At 46.0% G+C, this 20,712-nt stretch overlaps 1 protein-coding gene across 8 annotated transcripts; it reads right to left on the reverse strand.

The window, feature by feature from the left end:
• Positions 1-817: 817 nt before the first annotated feature.
• XRCC6 (X-ray repair cross complementing 6) lies at positions 818-20,712 on the reverse strand. 8 transcript variants are annotated; one of them, XM_068117767.2, is made up of 13 exons: positions 20,571-20,712; positions 18,686-18,790; positions 16,046-16,158; positions 15,751-15,886; positions 12,076-12,309; positions 10,726-10,906; positions 10,124-10,310; positions 7,290-7,458; positions 6,828-6,989; positions 5,550-5,679; positions 5,206-5,306; positions 2,745-2,852; positions 818-1,238 (listed from the first exon to the last, which is right to left on the reverse strand). In XM_068117767.2, the coding sequence occupies exons 2-13, from the start codon at positions 18,756-18,758 to the stop codon at positions 1,018-1,020; spliced, it is 1,815 nt and encodes a 604-aa protein (XP_067973868.2). In that variant the 5' UTR covers positions 18,759-18,790; positions 20,571-20,712; the 3' UTR covers positions 818-1,017. The 8 variants fall into 8 exon arrangements, with proteins under 8 accessions (XP_067973868.2, XP_067973864.2, XP_067973863.2 ...); XM_068117763.2 differs by lacking the exon at positions 20,571-20,712 and adding an exon at positions 19,892-20,313 and having other exon boundaries at positions 818-1,229; XM_068117762.2 differs by lacking the exon at positions 20,571-20,712 and adding an exon at positions 19,892-20,288.

Below are 20,712 nucleotides of genomic sequence, written 5' to 3' on the forward strand. Positions count from 1 at the left end.
ATTCCTCACCTCAATTTTCCTCACAATGTTGCACGTGTGTTCATTCCTCACCTCGATTTTCCTCACAATGTTGCACGTGTGTTCATTCCTCACCTCGTTTCCTCACAATGTTGCACGTGTGTTCATTCCTCACCTCGATTTTTCTCACAATGTTGCACGTGTGTTCATTCCTCACCTTGCAACTGCGTTCGCACCATTTTTCCGTCCATTATTTTTCACAAAATATTTTTTCCCGTACTATACATGTGTGTAAAACACCACGATGACATCTGTGCTCGGCCCACTCTTCTCATCGCCACTGCACCCCTCACACCCCTACCCAAGTAAATTTAAGTTGATAAAATGTTCGATTGAATTGACGTGTCGTCATCGTCGTTGCACAGGCTCGATAGGCAAAATGGCCTCTTCCTGCACCCATGTTCCTTGTTTATTATAATTATTTAACTCCAGTATCATCCTGTTCTCGTTTTCTCTCCCTTCCTGTTCATTCGTTCCCTCGTTTAAAGTTTCTAACTGTTGCCCCACTCTGTGGTCACCTCGTTTTGAAAGACCATACCCTCCATCACCTCTCTTCGATCTTGTAAAGAAAAGCACACATGTTATATGGAAATGTTTCCCAATCCATGCAACGATTGCCACAACTACTGGGTCCATTCCCAAACTCAGAATTATTTCCATTCTCTTACCTTGTGCAATTTGGTGCTGATTCTGTCTTCGCACAAATTTATTTTCAGTCTTCCAACGTGGTGTAGGTAGCAGCAGCAGCAGCAGCACCTCCACCGCTGAATGGAAATTTCATTTTGAAAATGACGTAAAATAAGTGTATAAACAGCTTTTTATTGAAAGTGGAGATGAAAAAGGATTTTCTGTGAATACAAACCGCAAGAGAAGGACGAACAGCGCGTGCTGAGCAACAAAGCAAATCGAAAAAGGTCGTTTATGAAACTTGCATTTCAGCTATTTCCTTACTTCACGTGAATTTGAGGATTATTTTCGGCATCGAGCACTTCTGACTTGCTAAATCAAGAAGTGTTTTGAGATCGCATCCACCAGCTCCTGCTTGCGTGCCCCTGCTGGGATGACGATGCCGTACCTGCGAGACACGTCCTGCAGGCCCTTCACGGTCAATCGACCGACTGTGCCCTCCTTTGCCATCGCCTGCAGCTCTTCCTTACTGCCCACGGCTGCTACCGCCTGGCTTCTTGGCTTCTTGGCGGGCGCACTCTCTCCTGCCATTCCTCAAAAGAACAAGACCACATCATGACTTGAGAGTTCACCAAACTGGAAGGTCGTGTACAACGATCATCATGTGAGGAGAACAAAGTTGGAGTTCGGAGGAGAGAGGGTGAAGGAGGAAGGGGTCAAAGATGGGACAGAGTTGGTAAAGGGAAGTTGAGACTGTGGGCAGTGAGGAGTTGTTGAAGACTTTCGGTTGGGGGAGGGAGATTGAGGAGTTGGGGGAGGGAGATTGAGGAGTTGTGGATGGAGGAGGGAGATTGAGGAGTTGTGGATGGAGGAGGGAGATTGAGGAGTTGTGGATGGGGGAGGGAGATTGACGGGCTGTGGATGGGGGAGGGAGATTGAGGAGTTGTGGATGGGGGAGGGAGATTGAGGAGTTGTGGATGGGGGAGGGAGATTGAGGAGTTGTGGATGAGGGAGGGAGGTTGAGGAGTTGTGGATGGGGAGGGAGGTTGAGGGGTTGTGGATGGGGGAGGGAGGTTGAGTTGTGGATGAGGGAGGTTGAGTTGTGGATGGGGGAGGGAGATTGAGGAGTTGTGGATGGGGGAGGGAGATTGAGGAGTTGGGGGAGGGAGATTGAGGAGTTGTGGATGGGGGAGGCAGGTTGAGGAGTTGTGGATGGAGGAGGGAGATTGAGGAGTTGTGGATGGGGGAGGGAGATTGACGGGCTGTGGATGGGGGAGGGAGATTGAGGAGTTGTGGATGGGGGAGGGAGATTGAGGAGTTGTGGATGGGGGAGGGAGATTGAGGAGTTGTGGATGGGGGAGGGAGATTGAGGAGTTGTGGATGAGGGAGGGAGGTTGAGGAGTTGTGGATGGGGAGGGAGGTTGAGGGGTTGTGGATGGGGGAGGGAGGTTGAGTTGTGGATGAGGGAGGTTGAGTTGTGGATGGGGGAGGGAGATTGAGGAGTTGTGGATGGGGGAGGGAGATTGAGGAGTTGTGGATGGGGGAGGGAGACTGAGGAGTTGTGGATGGGGGAGGGAGACTGAGGAGTTGTGGATGGGGGAGGCAGGTTGAGGGGTTGTGGATGGGGGAGGGAGATTGAGGGGTTGTGGATGGGGGAGGGAGGTTGAGGAGATGTGGATGGGGGAGGGAGGTTGAGGAGTTGTGGATGGGGAGGGAGGTTGAGGAGTTGAGGCTGGGGGAGGGAGATTGAGGAGTTGTGGATGGGGGAGGGAGATTGAGGAGTTGTGGATGGGGGAGGGAGATTGAGGGGTTGTGGATGTGGGAGGAAGATTGATGAGTTGTGGATGTGGGAGGGAGGTTGTGGATGTGGGAGGGAGATTGAGGAGTTGTGGGCAGGGCGGTGGATGATTGAAAGCTTTGGGTTGGTCGGGGTTGGTTGATGACGATGTTTGTGAAGGGAAATGGAAGTAGAGGATATGAAGTCGCATTCTACATTGCGCGGACGTTCTGCAGGTACCCCGTCGTACTTCTCCAACTCTCATACCTTTTTACAATCATATAAGCATTTTAAAAGGGTAAGTTCCGAGGAACAGACTCACCAGACTTTTTCTTGTTCCCATTGAGCTTGTAATTTGGTGGGAATGTCATCTCTGTCAATTCTCTGAGTAATTGCCCTGCACGTTTCTCGATCCTTTCAGTTGGTGGAACTGTCAAGAGAAAAACAGCAGATGCTTTTATTATTATTTGCAAATGGGTGTTCAAAATTTTTTTAAAGTCCAATTTTGTTCATCCGATTCCGGTGAAAACACCATGAAACAATCCCAGTTACTACAGTTATGGCACCTCCGGTGGTGAAAAAACACAACTAGAACGTCACTCAGTAGACCGCATACCTCCACCAGTCTGAACAGTTCACGTTTTGCATCCCACTGATAGGCCATATCTGGATTCGAACCTCAACCAATGTCGAATCGGCTTGTTCTTGTCACCTAACAAACCCACCCGCTTTTCATGTTACAAAACTCTAAGGATCTTTAGTCAATCGGTGTCCAACCAGTAGGTGGGTGTAGGCCAAACTTCCGTTTATTTCAGAAATGAAGTGCGCAAGCGATACAAAAACACCGGCCTGGCACCATACACGGCAGAGCAACTGATGATTGGCTCTTCTCCCAATACTGTCATTTCTTCACGAGGCGTGAAGCCGAGCTAGGTGTGAGGCAGGAGCACCGGCCCAGAGGGGAGAACAGTATTCCATTGAGCTGCGGATGAAAGCTTCATCAATGATCTCTCCGACTCTCTGGAAAATCCTCTCTATCTCTTTGCTGATGACTCCACTCTCTGCCGCTCCATATCTCAACCCTCAGATCGGCAGGCAGCAGCCTCTGAAAAACCCTCCCATGTACTTTCTCAATAATCATCTCAAAGAAGTTCTGTCACTCAAGCTTTTGGGTCTCACTATCTACAATGATCTTTCCTGGGAAAACCACATTTCCAAGCTAGCCTCCAACGTGTCATCGAGTGGGCATCCTTCATTGTGCAAAGTCCTTCCTTGGCACAACTCAGCTCCTAACCATCTACAGCTCATTTTATCCGCAGCTCGATGGAGTACTGCTCTCCCCTCTGGGCTGGAGCTCCTGCCTCACACCAAGCTCGGCCTCACGCTGTAGAAACCAAAGCTTTCTGAATTATTGGAATCTCCCGTGATGAAGCCGATTCTGAGGGCCTTTCACTCACTCACCGCAGGCAGGTTGGTGGTCTTTCTGTCTTCTACTGACTCCTTTCCGACCTTGCCCCCCCCTGCTCTCTCTGTGCTGTCCCCCAAATATTCCTGCAGGACGCACAAGATCTGTCAGCAACCCTCGTCTGGTGAAACTGCCAAAATCAGCACTCTCTCCTCACCTTCACTGTTTCATTCCTCTTTTTTTTTTTCTTCACCCTTGGAACAAACTCCCACACTCTCTTCAATCCCACTCCATCCTCCAAGTCTTCAAAACAGCTGTTCACCACCATCTCCTATCTTCCCCCATCCAAAACCTTGTTCTTTTCTACCCCCATTGATCCACCGCAAACCCATCTCCTTCAAATTCCGTTTTCTTTCATTGAAGTCCCTGTCATGTCCATCTTGTTTATCCCATGCACCCCCCCCCCCCCATCCCCCCATCCCCCCATCCCAGCCCTCTCCATTCCTCAGATCTCCCGATATCCCTATTCCCTACTGGTGTTGTGTTTCCCTCTCTCGTTCCCTCGTCTCCTGCTCCCTTTGGTATATGTTATATGTGTTTGCTTTTATACGAGCCTCGACCTAGTATACAAAAAAAAAAAGTCACTCCAACATAACTTGTCAACTTTTTACTCGACAACATTTCGATTAATTATATTACCTCAAAGATTGTGGAGTCATACATCTATCTATAATTCCAGTAATCTCTGTGTGTATGTGTGTGTGTCTGTGTGTGTGTGTGTGTGTGTGTTTGTCTGCGACCGCTGTTTCTCGACAACTACCGGTCCGATATACTTGAAACTTGCCAGGTATATTGCTGGGGACCCGAGGATGTGCCTTTTCAAGGTTTGAAATTAATCGGACAAGTGGTTCCCAAGGTATGGTCACCGTACTCGCAAGCCGTTCGCTTTGGCTTTGCGAATGGACCAATCCATTTCATGTAAATGAGGGGGGGGGGGGGGGGGTTCTGTGGTCGTTACTGCCACGTGCAAGCCGTTCGCTTTGGCTTTGCGAATGGACCAAACCATTTCATGTAAATAGAGGGGGGGTTCTGTGGTCGTTACTGCCACGTGGTTTCAAAGTTTTTTTTTGTTGTTGTTGTTTGCACGCATGTTTTTTTGCACGCACGTACGGGCAAGCACGTACGTGCGGGCACGCCCTAGTGTCTATAATAAACAATTAGTTCAATAGCAACTCGTAAGTATGCAAGCGTCAACATCGTACCGAACTAATACACCGCCTGACTTTCACTTGTAAATAACTTGTGACGAAGGTGAAAGAATTCGAAGCAGAAATCCAACTTTGACAAGACTGGCAAGTCTCCAAAAAGCAAGACTTACGCGTGTAGTCTTGAACGGCGTCCACAACATCCCGATCCAAAGCCAGAGCTTCGAGGTTGTTGAAGTGCGTTTGAAGCACGGGATTACTAAAGCTTTGGGGCCTGTGGGAAGGTCAAAGTGATGAAGATAGTGCAAGGTCAATGAACCAAACAGTTCACACGATCCTCACGCTGTATGCATTTACGTTGCGGCATCATCAGGAAGATGTGATTATTTGAATTATAAAGTTCGAATTGCAAACATGGCGACTTGTGAAACTCGATGGTGTTGATCGACCAAGTAAATTGTACTAATGATGATGATGATGATGATGATCACAACACTCAGTTGATGCCAGCACTCACATGAAAGAAAAGTTGAGTTTTTGTATCACGGTTTTGGCTTTAGCCACAAGTTCTGGTTTTACAGATACCACGGGTGGCTCCTCCACATTCCTGATGTCATCAGCGAAGGGCAGGAAGATCATGTGGAAACCTGCGCAGGCCGACGCTTGAGTCAAAGCAGCACTGACTCTCAATACCAACCGTGTCATTTAATCCTTTCCTTCGCAAGCATATTTAACAAGCATTCCGAGTATTGCGCTGCAATACATGTCCCCTACCAAAGTTCAAAGTGCCATAACTTTGTCTAAAATGATCGAATATGCAAATTTATGCACGGTTGATGCTGGTTTTCAAACTTGATCTGAGGTATGCTGAGACACGTGTGTCATGCCTCGCCTCGTTGATAAGCCCGCATGGTCGCTCCATGGAGCAGCCTGCACGTATTCCACTGTGTGAATTATATAATTACCAACTCACAGTCTGAGGTACTAGCGATTCAAGAGATATCCATTTTTAAAATATTTTCGTTTAATTAACGATATCTGCCAAACCACGTGACCTATCGCAAATTCCAAAAGGACATTTTAGTAGACTGACATGCTGAACAGATCTGTGAAGTTTCCCCTCGATTGGATCAAAAATGAGGGAGCTCGGTTTTAAAGGTTCATGCTTACAAACGTCATAACTCTGAAACCATGTGATGCATGACGTCATGCTCGTTGACTTTTTTGTTCGTCATGGGTATGCGATTCTGCCTGTAAAGTTTGGCCTCGATCTGTTCAGCCGTTGCAGAGAAAAAGGGGTTTTCGTGTTTTCATGAAAAACAATATGGCGGCCAAAACCACGTGACTTGTGACGTCATAATTACCATTCAAATATTCTGCAGACCGAGTCCCCCCCATGGTTAAAATTTGATCCCAATCGGTGTAATTATTGCAGAGAAAATGGTTTTTAAAGGAAATTAAAACTTAAAATGGCACTGAGTTGAGGATCATCAGAATGATCAGAATTCCCAAAGTTCAAATTGCCATAACTTTGTCAAAAATGATCGAAACGTCGTGAAGTTCGAACTTGATCTGTAACCTATCATGAGGAAACCATGTACCAAGTTTGAAATCATTAGCATTAATAGTTTAGAAAAAGTCCGCAAAACTGTTCTTTGTGTGACGGACTGACGGACTGACGGACGGAGGGACGGAGTGCAAACCTATAGTCCCCTCCGGTGTACACCGGTAGGGGACTAATAAGAGGTAATCGTGTGGAGTGAGGCTGTAGGAGGAAGGAAATGGTCAGAATCACCTCCGGGCATCAGCTGCACCTTATGCTCATCCACTTCCTCTTCCTGTGGCACGAGTGCCACGAATCGTGGTGGTAAGTTTTTCCGCGCGGTGTAGCGGCAGAGCGCAAACACCCGCCTCGCCCAGCACCGTTGCAGCAGCGCCACAAACAGTCGCGTGCTTCCTGTCATGATACATGAACCGTGGAAACAAAAAATCCTCACGAACTTCATACGGAACATTTGAACCTGCAATTCGTGGCGTGAACTCGCGGGTCGCTCCATCGTATCCAATTACCGAGCTAAGACTGCAGCCTGAAACGTCTCAGATGGCAACATAATCAGTTTTCTGCAATCGCTCGGAATTCGAATTTTAAACTTTCACGTTGCATCATTTTCACGTTGCATCAACATGCGTAGTCCAATTTGAGGCAAGGCTGCAAATATCAAGAGGCCCAGTTCAAGCTTTGCACATGTAACCGTACCTGTGATGGAGCTCTCATCTGGATACAGAAACTGAGCAGGTCGCACGTGGTCTTGTGGTTTGAGTGCAGTCAACGGTTTGAACCCGATGAGCACGAGTCCTGGCTCGAAAAACCTGCGCACCTCATCAGTCTCGTCACGCTCAAAAACGATCTGCCGTTTTCCATAGGTCTGCAAGGACAGACAAAATGCATCGTCAACTGGTCTCGTCACTGTATGGTACATCAGAATAACGAGCTGGTGTGTTTCTCTTGTGGAAGACCTGGTCTGATGATCCTTTGCAGGTATGGGGAAAAAATGGTATAGCCGGCGAAGCCGGTGTTGTGAATGAACGCGTACGTATTATGTTGAAAAGCCAGATTTTTCTGGATCTCTTGAGAATTTCGAAGCTTTGACGCACCAAATCGCTCAATGGAGGCCGCCATCTTCCGGATGTGGAAGTATGCATAACAAATTGAAAAAGGTTCAATAGGAGTTTGTTTCACCCGTCTTTTTTGATTCACAATCTTATGCACCTCTAATTTGTAATTAAAATACTTTAAGACCAACCTCGGCCCGCACGGGCCTGGTTATCTTCAACGAAAATCGTCACCAAACACCGGAACCAATGAGATTCGAGCATTTGAAAAAATATTTCAAAAACCAAATCGCTCAATGGAGGCCGCCATCTTGCGGATGCGGAAGTATGCACAAAAAAATTGCGAAAAAGTTCAATAGGAGTTTGTTTCACCCGTCTTTGTTTGATTCACAATCTTATGCACCTCTAATTTGTAATTAAAATACTTTAAGACCAACCTCGTTCCCCGGGCCCGCACGGGCCCTGGTTATCTTCAACGAAAATCGTCACCAATTACCGGAACCAATGAGATTCGAGCATTTGAAAAAATATTTTAAAAAGCTTTTTACCACATTTCGGACGCTGAAAACGGCGTCAAATATTCTAAAATTGACGAAGAATTATATTTTTAGAAATCTCGCGGCCGTAGGGGATAGTTTTTCACGGCCGGAAATATCCGAAGTTGAGACGGAATTCATCGAATTAATCAAGAAGGAAATTTTATCAATTTTAATCTCATCCAGAATGCAAATGGTGTCATTTTGAACTAGGTACGGTACCTACTACACCTACCTACTACCAACTGCCTAACCTACTGATGCCATCGTGATGGGTAAAATAGTGGCAAGAGGCTTTGGCTTCGCCGGCTCATTGCGGCTTTGCAGTCGGGTACTAGTATTTATCATGGGATGCCATCACAAGACATTCCAAACGAGGACGGATCTTAACGAGGCAAGGTAATGATCCGATGCTGGACCCAAAGTACCATCCAAAAAGTGTAACAGTACGGATTGTTAATGTACAATTAATATCCCTGCTAGCAACACACGGAAGCAGGAAGAAGGTTTATCATCCAAACTTAACGGAAGTAAAAAACCCAGGAGCTCTCCTGCTGCCCCTGCAGCACCTTAAAATGGCATCACAAAAGTGAACATTTTGACATCTTTCGTGCCGACTTACTTATACATCAGACAATCTCAAAATGCCACATTCACCGGATTAACATCAACTTGGTTTTTAAACGACAAAAACGTCGAGCAAAAAAAAAAAAAAAAAAGATGAAGAAGATTCTAATCCACTTTCATTCTTTTTATCTCGCTTTTCTCAATATCTCCAAATTGAAAAACCTTCATTGAATGTAAACACTTCTTCCTTTTAAAGCAATTAACATTCGAAAATGCTTCACTTTCCTTACTTTTTCGTCAAGGGTACCCCACGTGTTCTTCAGCACAATCTAATGCTCTTCTTCTTCACGATTATTTTATAAATCTGGCTGTCACCTAAGTGCTTGGTCCATCAACCCTCCTGCTGCACCTCCAGCACCACATTTCTCCGTGCCTTCAACAAAAATTCTTACCACCTATTCCATGATCTTTATGGCTGTATATCTAATCTGGGAATCTTGAGAAGTCCCGTTTTCAGACGTTGTCTACTCACGACAATCAAATCCCCTTAACATCATTTCAAGGTGTCAGCACCATCCCCCACATCTCCTACAGCCTGAGTCCTTCAAACCCTACATCTTCTATGTGCCCTCCTCCTCAGCATCTCTCCACTTCATGTCCCTTCTTTCTGCATCCCGCCTCAAAGCCCCCATCTCCCTCTTTCTGCATCCCTCCTCAAAGCTCCATGTTCCTCTTTCTGCATCCCTCCTCAAAGCTCCATGTTCCTCTTTCTGCATCCCTCCTCAAAGCTCCATGTCCCTCTTTCTGCATCCCTCCTCAAAGCTCCATGTTCCTCTTTCTGCATCCCTCCTCAAAGCTCCATGTCCCTCTTTCTGCATCCCTCCTCAAATCCCCATGTCCCTCTTTCTGCATCCCTCCTCAAAGCTCCGTGTCCCTCTTTCTGCATCCCTCCTCAAAGCTCCATGTCCCTCTTTCCTGGCCCTGGAGTTGCACTTTACATCAGAACTCGATTTGTCACTGCCCTTGTACTGATAATTAATTTGTCGCAAGGTCCGACACCTCCCAACCCACAGGAGTACATCTGGCCGGGGTTCAAACCACCGACCTCCCAGACTCACACCGGACGCTCTAACCATTGCACCACCGAATCTGATTGAAAGATCGTTTATCAAAACAAAATGCAACAGGGATGCGTCCTCCAACATCACACTCGACATAGCCCTACCGGCATGGCTTAGTCGCATGTTTAGAATCATCAGAATTTGATGTTTTCTGATGCCATTTAAACCATAAACAAGAAAAATAAAAACGTTGCTTTCGGGTTTTGCACTTTCTTTGATGATCACCATTCATTAATATGGTCGATGAAACCCACCTGAGCCTTCTTGATGTCATTTCGCAGCATAAGGCGTGCAGTCTGTGCATGGTACAGTCGGGTCTTACTTCGCACTGGCTCATTGTTCGATCGTTGTAGTTTCATTGGGGCAGGTTTTGAAGCAGAACGGACGAGGATGTACACGCCAACCCCCAACTTCACATCACCACCAAGGGTTAGTACCAGCCTACGGTATGCCAAGACATGAAAAATGGTAAAAAGTTCCACCAGGAATGGCTCAATATCACATTTTGAGTTAAAATATTTCCATTTCGACCCCTGTGACCGGAAAACGACACACACCCTGGGGCATGACCTGGGGGTCAACAACAACAACAAAAAAAGAATTGTTACATATTTCATGTGTGCGCCAATGTTGATGCACACGTTTCATTAAAAAATGATGCACTCTTGCACTTTTGTGCCATGTGGTGATCATAACTACCAGATTTGGTGATTTTCTGCCCAACCGTTTAGTAGGATATAGCGTGACGGACGGACAGACAGACGGAGCTGAATACAATATCCCCGGTTTGTTTGTTTTCAAAACGCGTGGGGATGAGGACACAGAGAAAAGAGAAATTCCTGTTGCGTATGCTCACCTGACCTGGGCTCTTGGTCGACTTTGCCGCAATTTCAGACATAATTGGAGGTCGTCCAACGTCGAAGCAGGCTCTGTATCTTGCATGCCATCACTCTGATCGTGCGATATCACATCACAGTAGAACAGAGAAAGATCAAAAGAGTTGGCTGTGCCAAGAGGCAACAATGATAGCTCTTCACCTGTCCAGAACCAGAAAAGAACAAAACAAAAAAGGTTTTATTTCAGAGCTTTGCCAACAAAACTAGAGCGAAGTCCATGGTGCTCCATCACAAATCCCCACCCTTCCCACCTAAACCGAAGTTGAAAGATGGCAAAACGTTCCACCAGGAATGACCCAATATCAAATTTTGAGTTAAAATATTTTTTCCCATTTTGACCCCTGTGACCCCAAGTCTCCACCCTCTGGAGCAGGAACCCGGGGGTCAAATCCAATAAATCGGTAATATTTCATGCATCCCCAATGTTGATTGCATCCATAAAGTTTCATTAAAAATGTTCTAAAATGTGCCCCTAATTGCATTTTTGGGGACTTGACATTTTGACCCTGCCTCAGGGCCCCAGGGGGTGGAGCCAAAAATGTGCCATGTTATGATCACAACGACAGTTTGGTGAATTTCTGCACCACCTTTTAGGAGGAGATGGCATGACGGACAGACAGACAGAGCCGGTTACAATATCCCCTCAATTTTGTTTTTTTTAAGTGTGGGGATAAGAAGGAAATGATCAAAGAACAATACAAGCAAAAGTTTTAAGAAGACAAAGAAGAAAGTTGGTGGGGAGGGGCTCGTGATGGTTTTTGGTTGTACAAGGAAATGTTAGCACATGAAGGAGTGAAATGATAGAGAGTAGTAGGTTAAATGAGCCGATAAAGGATCAAAGAGGAACAGGTAGACAAAAACATCGCACACGAGAGGATCAATGGCAGAAAAAGGGGCGAGAGAGAGGGGTGGTGAGTGGATCAGCGAGTCAAAGGTGAGCAGGGGCAGGTGTGGGAGAAGCATGAGGTGACATAATATACAGGTACCATGGACCACAACCCAAAAAGATGAAAGTAATCATCATGTGTGCTTGGAGTAAAAGGTTCAATAAACAACCTGTCTTGAGATGTCGAGAAGGTGTGAATAAAAACGAGAGAGACCAACAGCCTGTTCCTCAAAGCAGAGATCGACTTCAACAAGTGCCCGCGTCACGGAAACATTACTTTAAATGAGAACAGTACCCCACAGAGTGCATACTGCATAATTTACGTTTTGTATCCCACTGATTGGAGCATCATCATATGGTTGGAGATAGAGGGGCCAGGAGTGGGACAAATGCTAACGGTGTGATATTACAGGCCGATTCTTACCATTTCTCAGTAGATCCGCAGCCTTGGTGTGTGCGAGCCTATTGAGCTCACGGTCACCACCATGGGGGTCATCACGGTTTGTCAGTATTATTATATTGCGATGAGCGAGTGTTGCTCGTGCTGATGAGAACACGTCCCCACATTGCCACAGCGCATGGTGCAGGTGGACCAAAGGGGCATGGCCCAGCTTGTAATTCTCAGCCAGGTTCTGCAGTTCCATAATCCGATGAGCAGCTGATAGATAAATTAAAATATCACACATTCCTGAAGGTTCAGGCTGCTGTGTAATTCTAAACAAGTAAACAGGAAAATTGAAAAGAGAACGATGCAATCCTGCAAGCTGGCTTACCCGGAAACCTACAGAGCTCTTTTTGTAATATGGGGCCTGTCTTAAAAAGGCTCAAACAATAAAAACAACGTGCAGAACTAAAATTGCCCGGGTGGCCAAAACCAACACTGCAATTCTAATGTGCTGATAATGCGAAGTTGATGGTCCATCCAATTACAGTACTTACGCTGGCTTTTCCTTTTCTGCATTCCAACTCTTATCCCTATCTACGACATTCTCATTCGAGTTCAACCATGTTTCCAAATTTGTACAATGTTGTATGAACTATTTTAATATTGTTACCAAGACTACATTAAAAAAGAAAAAAAACCAGACTTGGTGCATCATACTTTGATTCACTTTGAGTCCTTCTGGGAAAGTCAAGAGTTTGATTCCGACCATGGCCAAATCGTCCTAAAGAGTAAAAATTGTATGTGCTGCTTCGTCACTTGATGCTCAGTATCTAGACATTCTAGAGAATAGAGCACAGACAAACCATATGTGTTGCAATCACATTGGGGTGGAGGGATGAGGGGAGATTTCTCCTTAAAATTGCATGCTGACTGCAGAAACAAGTGACACCACAAGATGGCGAAACCACGGTAACCACAGTGCCCCAGGAAGTTGCGTCACTTCCCCCAAAGTGCACGGCTGTGTTTATCAGTCTTAAAAAGTCAAGTATTGTATAGTAAAGTTATTCTCATAAGAGTTCAGCAATTTCGTCAAGATTTGTCCTCTGTCTACATGTGCGTCATTTGTGTGACAGCTCTTCCATGAGCCTTATACCCTGATAAAAAAAAAAAAAAAAAAAAAAATAATATATATATATATATATATATACATGTACAGTCGGAACCCGCCAAGTAGTCACAGTTGATAAATTGCAACCTGCTTTGCTATTCGCGGCCCTATGGCCCATGTATTCGCAGTTTTTTGCGGGCGCAAAAAAAAATTCACGAGCCGTGAGCATGGCACAGTTATAAACCCAATCTTTCACCAGCCACACACAAAGCAGCTGGGCATACGCAAAAAAACATCTTCGAGCAGCGAGCATGGCCCGCTTCTACATTTGCAGCGCTGTGCTTCGCATTTTCACGACTTTCACCGCTTTGCGGGATATCCCATCATTCACACTGTGAATAGCTTCACCTGATATCCCGCCATTCATACGGTAAACGCTGTTTCACATGATATCCTGCTGTTGAAATGGTAAACATTGCTTCACGGGATATTCCACCAGCTGCATAACACGTTATCACCGCAAGTTACTGTACAGAAAGAAAACACTCCACTGTATCTATTAGTGCAATTAGCTGTCTCCCTTTTCCTCATTGAAACAATGGCACGGCATGCATTTGCAGATTTTGCCTCGACATTCGCGGATTTTCATGAATCGGGAACCAATCCCCCCTTTTTCTATTGAAACAATGCCCCGCCATTCGGGGTTTCGCAATTCACGGCAATTTCAAGGAACGTATCCCCCGCAAATAGCGGGGTCCGACAGTAATGTATCCCCCGCAAATAGCGGGGTCCGACAGTAATATATAGTAATGATGGATCGTGGGGTGGACACAAGGTCAAATCCTTCACCCGGACAATAACCAATTTAGTGACAGATGGTCATTAGAGACCGTACGCCAGGAAAGCCGAACAGATCTTTTCTTCAGTTTCTGATACACACAAACGAATGAGATCTGTCACTTTCAGCCGATTTGTCCATCTGAGAGGATGGTTGCCAAGCAATATACCAAGAACAAACTGCTGCGGTTTTAAAACCGAGGGATTTTCATACTAAATTGCGAACGGCCGCGAGTTTGACTCGCGCCACTGTTATTATTCCCAAATTCCAAAGCACGAACCAGGCCAACATGCTCGTGGTGAGAAAACACGTTTATTATAGGAAGCAAAGAGGGATATGTGCTGCCCTGAGGTCTCCGAAAACTGTCACAATATTGTTACGGTCCATGGATTAGATGTTATCTTTTTACCGAGCGGTGGTGTAACCGCGGCCGAACAGTTGTTCCCCGACTAAACCCGATTCACCCGATTCACCCAAACGTTGGCCGTATCGCGCCACAGATACTCAATCTGGAAAACTCTAAAGCGACCGAATGCAAAGAGGAAGAAGAAGACGTACAGAAGAGTAACGGGGTTTATTATGTACACATACACAAGCAAGAAGAACAGTCACGATTATTTACAGGGGACATGAGACGCAGGCGACACAGTGCAAATTACTAGCTTATCTAACAGGCTTACTTAATACCCAGGACAGAACAAACGAAGACACAGACTCACGCGGGGAATTGCAGAGTGGATTGACTGGAAGGAGAGGAAAGTCCACTGGGTCCGGCAGCACGATCCGCACGTTCTGCAGCCGCCGTTCCTTCGCGGCCCTGCTCCGAACTGCCGTCCAGGCCCCTAAGCGGCTGGCGAGCGTTGTTGCTGCTGCTGCTGTAGACGCTGCCACTGGCGAGCAAGGTGACGAATAGCAGGCTTTTGCGCTTCCCTGGATGACCTCTGCTTTTGGACCTCACAACTCAGCTCTGCTCTGACGACCCAGCTCTTTCCTTTGCACCTCACCTCACCACGCAGCTCAGCTCAGCCTTGGACCTTTTTGCAACTCTCTTGGACTCATCTGCTTGTCTCCTTTTTGGGGAGCGTCCCCACGGCGGGTTATATAGGCCCCGCCCTTCACCCTTTGCGAACCTCCCCCAAGCATTCTCTCTCCGCCCTCTCAAGCCAAACCCCTCGTTCTGGGTTGGATGAGCGGGGCCGACTTACTCCTCCCCTCTATGACGAGGTGGAGACCCGCCTTTCTTCCCCAACCCTGCCTCGTGGTCAATGGCGGCTTTGGAGGGGATGTAATTGCCAAATTGAGGCTTGGCCATTACGAAAGGGGAAATGGAGGTTTTTGGGAATGGGAATGAAGGGAATCTATCTTATTTCACTCGGTGCAATGGAGTGTCATCTTAATGGAAGACAAGGCCTTACCCTAAGACACATAATAAGATATAAGCTACTGAACAAGGGTTTTATCGGGTCCTGCAATGTGGTGTTTCATGGAATAACTACCGAGACGCCCTTTTTATCTTTACACAACTCCGGAGGCAGGAGGCGCAGAATAAACAATAATAATAATAAAGCACACAATAAAAAAAAATACAGTCCTCATATCCGCAACAATATAATATGCAAATATCCTCTTCATCTTTTTCCCCTAACTTACACATTTGATAAGATTTGCATCCTGATATTGCTACTAAAGTGTCTCATTTTAAATCTTGAACAATCACTCGGGTATAAAAATAATGTGCGGCTACAAATGTCGACCGTCTGTGCCTCACATGGTTCATCAAGATCATGAAAGACGGTGACGTGCTTAAAGTGCTCCTTGGTCTGTGACTCGGTCCCAAAGAGAACCACAGCAACAAGGTCTCGATCACTGGCGCATATCTTGTTGGAATATATATTTCGGATACCCTGCAGACGGTGACATGGGCAATTCAAACAAATTATAATGCAGGGGATCCAAAGCTCATGCAACTTCAAAACGAATTACTGACATTGCCATGATCAGTCAGGTCCATTCACCCTTCAGCAAACGTCGCCAGACAAAAAAAAGACGGGTAAAAAACAAACCTGCATACACATTTGAAAATGCGACAGTTCCATATCCTTGTCCTTTATAAACATTTCCTTAGAAGCATCCACCAGGTACATGACACTGTCACGGCCGGCGGATTTAAAACCTCCTGCGGGGTACACAAGTGAAACAAATCATTATTTTTTAATCCCCCAAACTTTTTCAAAATAAATAAAAAAGCAGGAGAGTGGTGTGGTCTGTCTGTCCGTTTGTCCCGCTAACTCCTAAATGGTTTGGGAGATATTCACCAACCTTGGTAATCACCACATGGCATGAATATGCCAGAGCAGTATCATGGGGCGGGGTCAAAAGTCGAAAAATGCTATTGTGGGCACACGTTTTAATGAAACTTTTATATGCAATAAACATTGGGAATGCATGAAATATGTAAATATTTTTTGGATTTGCCCCCAGTTCATTTCCCAAGCGGTGGGAGCTTGGGGGTCACGGGGATCAAAACGGGGAAAATAAATGTCAACTCAAAATTTGATAATGGGTCATTCCTGATGGAACTTATTTTTAGCATTTTTCACCTTTGCTCTTGGTGGGAAGCGCAAGGATTTGTGATGACGTGCCATTGACTTCACTCGAGTTACAGGTGAAACTAGAACGGCACTCGGTAGAGCGCACACCTCCGCCAGGCTGTGCAGTTTGTGCGTTGTATCCCACTAAAATGCCAGATCTGGATCCGGATGTGAACGAAAATCTAATCTGCTTGTTCTCGTCACCAAACCAACTAATCCACCTAGTTTTGTCATAACTCGTCCATAACTTTTTGAGATATTGTGCTATATATCGTTTTTGGTCCCATCTCTTAATGTGGAAGAATCATTCGTATCCAGATGCAGATCTTCACCAAAATCTAATCATTTGGTCCTTGTCACACACCCGACCTGTCCACAACGATTTAAGATATCTTGTACACAGACAGGTGAAAACATAACCTCAACCTAACTTCGGTGGCGGAGGTAACTAGAGTGAAATCGATGACGCTCCTGATTCTATCAAGGTCTGCAGAGAAGGAAGAGGATGCCACCTGTCTGTGTGAAGGATGAGAAATGATCCAGCGTAAGGTGGAATCATCAGCAGAGATGGGCAGGATTTTCCAGGTGATCACAAAGATCATTGATGAAGATGAGGAACAAGTCTGGGCCCAACACGAGGCTTAAAACGAGGCGTGGCACTGTGCTTCATACCAACTCTTCATCATTAAATGAGAGAGGTGTTGCCATTCTCCAAAGTGTGGTCGTGATGGTAAAAAGTGTCACCCGTCAGTTTGGATCCACCGCACCAACACCACCCAGCATGGACTAGGCAAGTACGGAGACACGAATGCTTATCAGCATCCTCCTCACCCTCCTAATCAGCATCATCCTCCTCCTCCCTTCATCCTCCTCCTACCTTCTTCCTCATCCTCCTCCTCCCTTCTTCCTCATCATTCTCACCCACCTCATTATCAGCATCCTCTACCTCCTCATCCTACTCCGCCTCCTTGTCCCCTTCACCCACCTTATCATGCTCCTCCTCCTCCCTTCTTTCTCACTATCATCATGATAACTCTCCTCTCGTTTCATGCATCCTCACCTCACTCACCATTCTCACCCCTTCTTCCTCATCCTCCTCCTCCCTTCTTCCTCATCATCCTCCTCACCCACCTCATTATCAGCATCCTCTACCTCCTCATCCTACTCCGCCTCCTTGTCCCCCTCACGCACCTTATCATGATCCTCCTCCTCCTCCTTTCTTCCTAATCATCCTCACCCAGATCATTATCAGCATCCTCTACCTCCTCCGCCTCCTTGTCCCCCTCACGCACCTCATCATGATCCTCCTCCTCCTCCCTTCTTTCTCACTATCATCATGATAACTCTCCTCTCTTTTCTTGCATCCTCACCTCACTCACCATTCTCACCCCTTCTTCCTCATCATTAGCCTCCCCCACCTCATCAGCATCCTCCTCCCTTCTTCCTCCTAATCCTACTCCCCTCCTTGTCCCCTTCACCCACCTCATCATGATCCTCCTCCTCCCTTATTTCTCAGCATCATCATGATGATAACTCTCCTCTCGTTTCATCCGTCCTCACCTCACTCACCATTCTCATCCGTTATTCCTCATCATTATCCTCACCCTCTACCTCCTCCCTTCTAATCCTGCTCCCCTCTTTGTCCCCTTCACCCACCTCATCATGATCCTCCTCCTCCCTTATTTCTCACCATCATCATGATAACTCTCCTCTCGTTTCATCCGTCCTCACCTCACCCACCATTCTCATCCCTTCTCCGGGTCACACACACCTCCACCTCCTATCTCATCTAATCTCTCGAACCTCATCTGAACTTCATGCCCCACCTCTTCCTCATACTGACCCTGTCCCCCTCTCGGCAATACACAGAGATGATCCTGAACCTACAACTTCACCCGAAGTCATTAATAGTCCCCAAATCAAAAGCCCAGCCGAGGTGACGCGTTGGGTCGCGGGGTGCATTCTTAGGGGAAACATAAACAGAGCAAAGCCAAACTCATCATTGGAAGCACCTCGCGTCACACATTTGGAAACGTAGTAATAGTATAAGCATGTAGCATAAAAGGGACTTTAAATAAAGTTAACTTAACGACGTGAAGCTGCAATGCGAACCTTCTCGTCTTTCATCTTCGTCCTCCTCATCTTCCTCGTCCCTGTGCTCGTAGAACGCGCGCCAGTTACTCATGTCGATGTTTTCGCGGGAAGGTGTACCTTGAGCTGAGAGGAGGAGCCAAATTATGATTCATAAAACGGGACAGATTAAATTAATTTTTTAAAATATATAAACACTACATAAGGCCCCATAAAAAAGTATTATCTTATCACCCTTTCCAGGCTGAAGAAGTGATGAGGGAGGTTTTTATTATTATTATTTTTTTTTTTTTGCACACGCAAGGGATCTAACGGTCATTGTGGTAACTGCGCATGCGCATAAAGTAAAAACTATCGATCCGATGACTTCCGGAGCGCGAAAGGAATCGTCCGCTTTTCGAGCAAAAAAAGACCGGAAAAAAATAAAACAAGTCAGGAGACGACGATGGTTCACGAGCGAGCGGTATTCAATGACAAAGGAGTATAAACCAAAACAGGCCCGGAAATGTCAAAACGAAGGTTACTGATCTTGAAATGAGATAGAAAATAATGTATAATCAGTTATGAGGTTAGTTAGCCACACAATACCGAAAATTCGGTGAAAAATGAAATGAAAAAAAAAAAAAAAAAATGGATGGATGAATGAATGAATGAATGAATGATTGAATGAGTAAGTAAGTAAATAAATAAGTTTTTAAAAATCGAGCTCCGTGGGGCTAGACACAGGACATTGGCCTAACCAAATACCAAAACCCCTGTCAGATTCCACCAAACCCCTCGGAGAAGATGTAGCTTGAACTCGATTACCCCCTAAAAATACATCTTTTTCGGGCGTGGCTCCGCCCACAATGGGCGCAATACGCCCACTCGAGGCAGGACACAACTAGATCATGACATCAACCTCCCACCCGTTTCATCAAGATCGCATGATATCATCGGGTAGTTATGCTGCGGACAGACATACACACACACACACACACACACACACATGATGAATATAGTTGTCACTTGATAACTTGTGAACCAATAAAATCGGAATTCTACCAAAAGTGATGCGCGGGAGGGTGATAAGATAATACTTTTTTATGGGGCCTAATATGTATCCATCTTTAGTATTTTTATTGAAATATGTGTAATTATGTACTGGCAGTTTAGTTTTGTAGTCCATGGCATTGGTACAGGGACTTAGCAGGAGACCTTGCGAGTCCATGGTCCACACAGATGTACCTGCTTCCTCATCCTCATCACGCTCTTTCTCGGCTCTGGCCGCATCATTCCATGAGCGGTGACTTTCATATTGCGCGTCGGGAATATCGCCGGCTTTCCATCCAACACAAACGTCACATTGGTCCTTTCTGGGGATAAATAGTGAAAAGTTTTGACCTTTGAAAGTTTCACTAAACTTAGTGATCCCCATAGCTCTGACGCCCACTTCAGCAGCTGCTCGGGCGTATCGTCTCCTCAACGCAGCTTTGGTCGTCCCTGGTTCCAAAAAGTTAATATTTCTGTAATTGTCCAGTTTGCGGCAATAATGTGACGGACCCGTGCTGAGACTGTCCAGCCAAGCAATTAGAAACTGTATTTCCGTAGTCGTCACTTTTTTGAATTTACCCGTTTTACTTGCTTTAGACTTTTTCGGCCCTGCTTTTGTACTCAGCCAATCGTTGATGGTGCGTGTTGGCTCTCCCAAGGTGTTCGCGAAAAAACCGCGGCAAACGTTCACATCGCTACGATCTGGGAGCTTTAGTGTGTATGAATTCACAGGTGTCATACCTTTACCTGTTTTTTTATGAACCATGGCTTTAACGAATTCACGTTTCGCCGGCCACGAATCCAACCTCCAATACTCTTCCCGAATCCAATTCCTGTCAGCTGTGCTTACAGTAGCACACCTATTAAAACACACCTTAAGCTCGCATGGGCGTAAGGGAGTTTCGGTCAAACCCGGTTTGTCTTGACCGCGCCGGTTCTGGTGCTCTTTGCCACTCAGTCGTCCTCGTTTCGCGCGCGCTTTTTTCCACGTAGCTGGTCGTGCTCTTTTATTGCGA

The sequence above is a fragment of the Myxine glutinosa genome, chromosome 5 (genome assembly GCF_964187855.1).
Source record: "Myxine glutinosa chromosome 5, kmMyxGlut1.1, whole genome shotgun sequence".
In the NCBI taxonomy this organism is placed as follows: Eukaryota; Metazoa; Chordata; class Myxini; order Myxiniformes; family Myxinidae; genus Myxine; species Myxine glutinosa.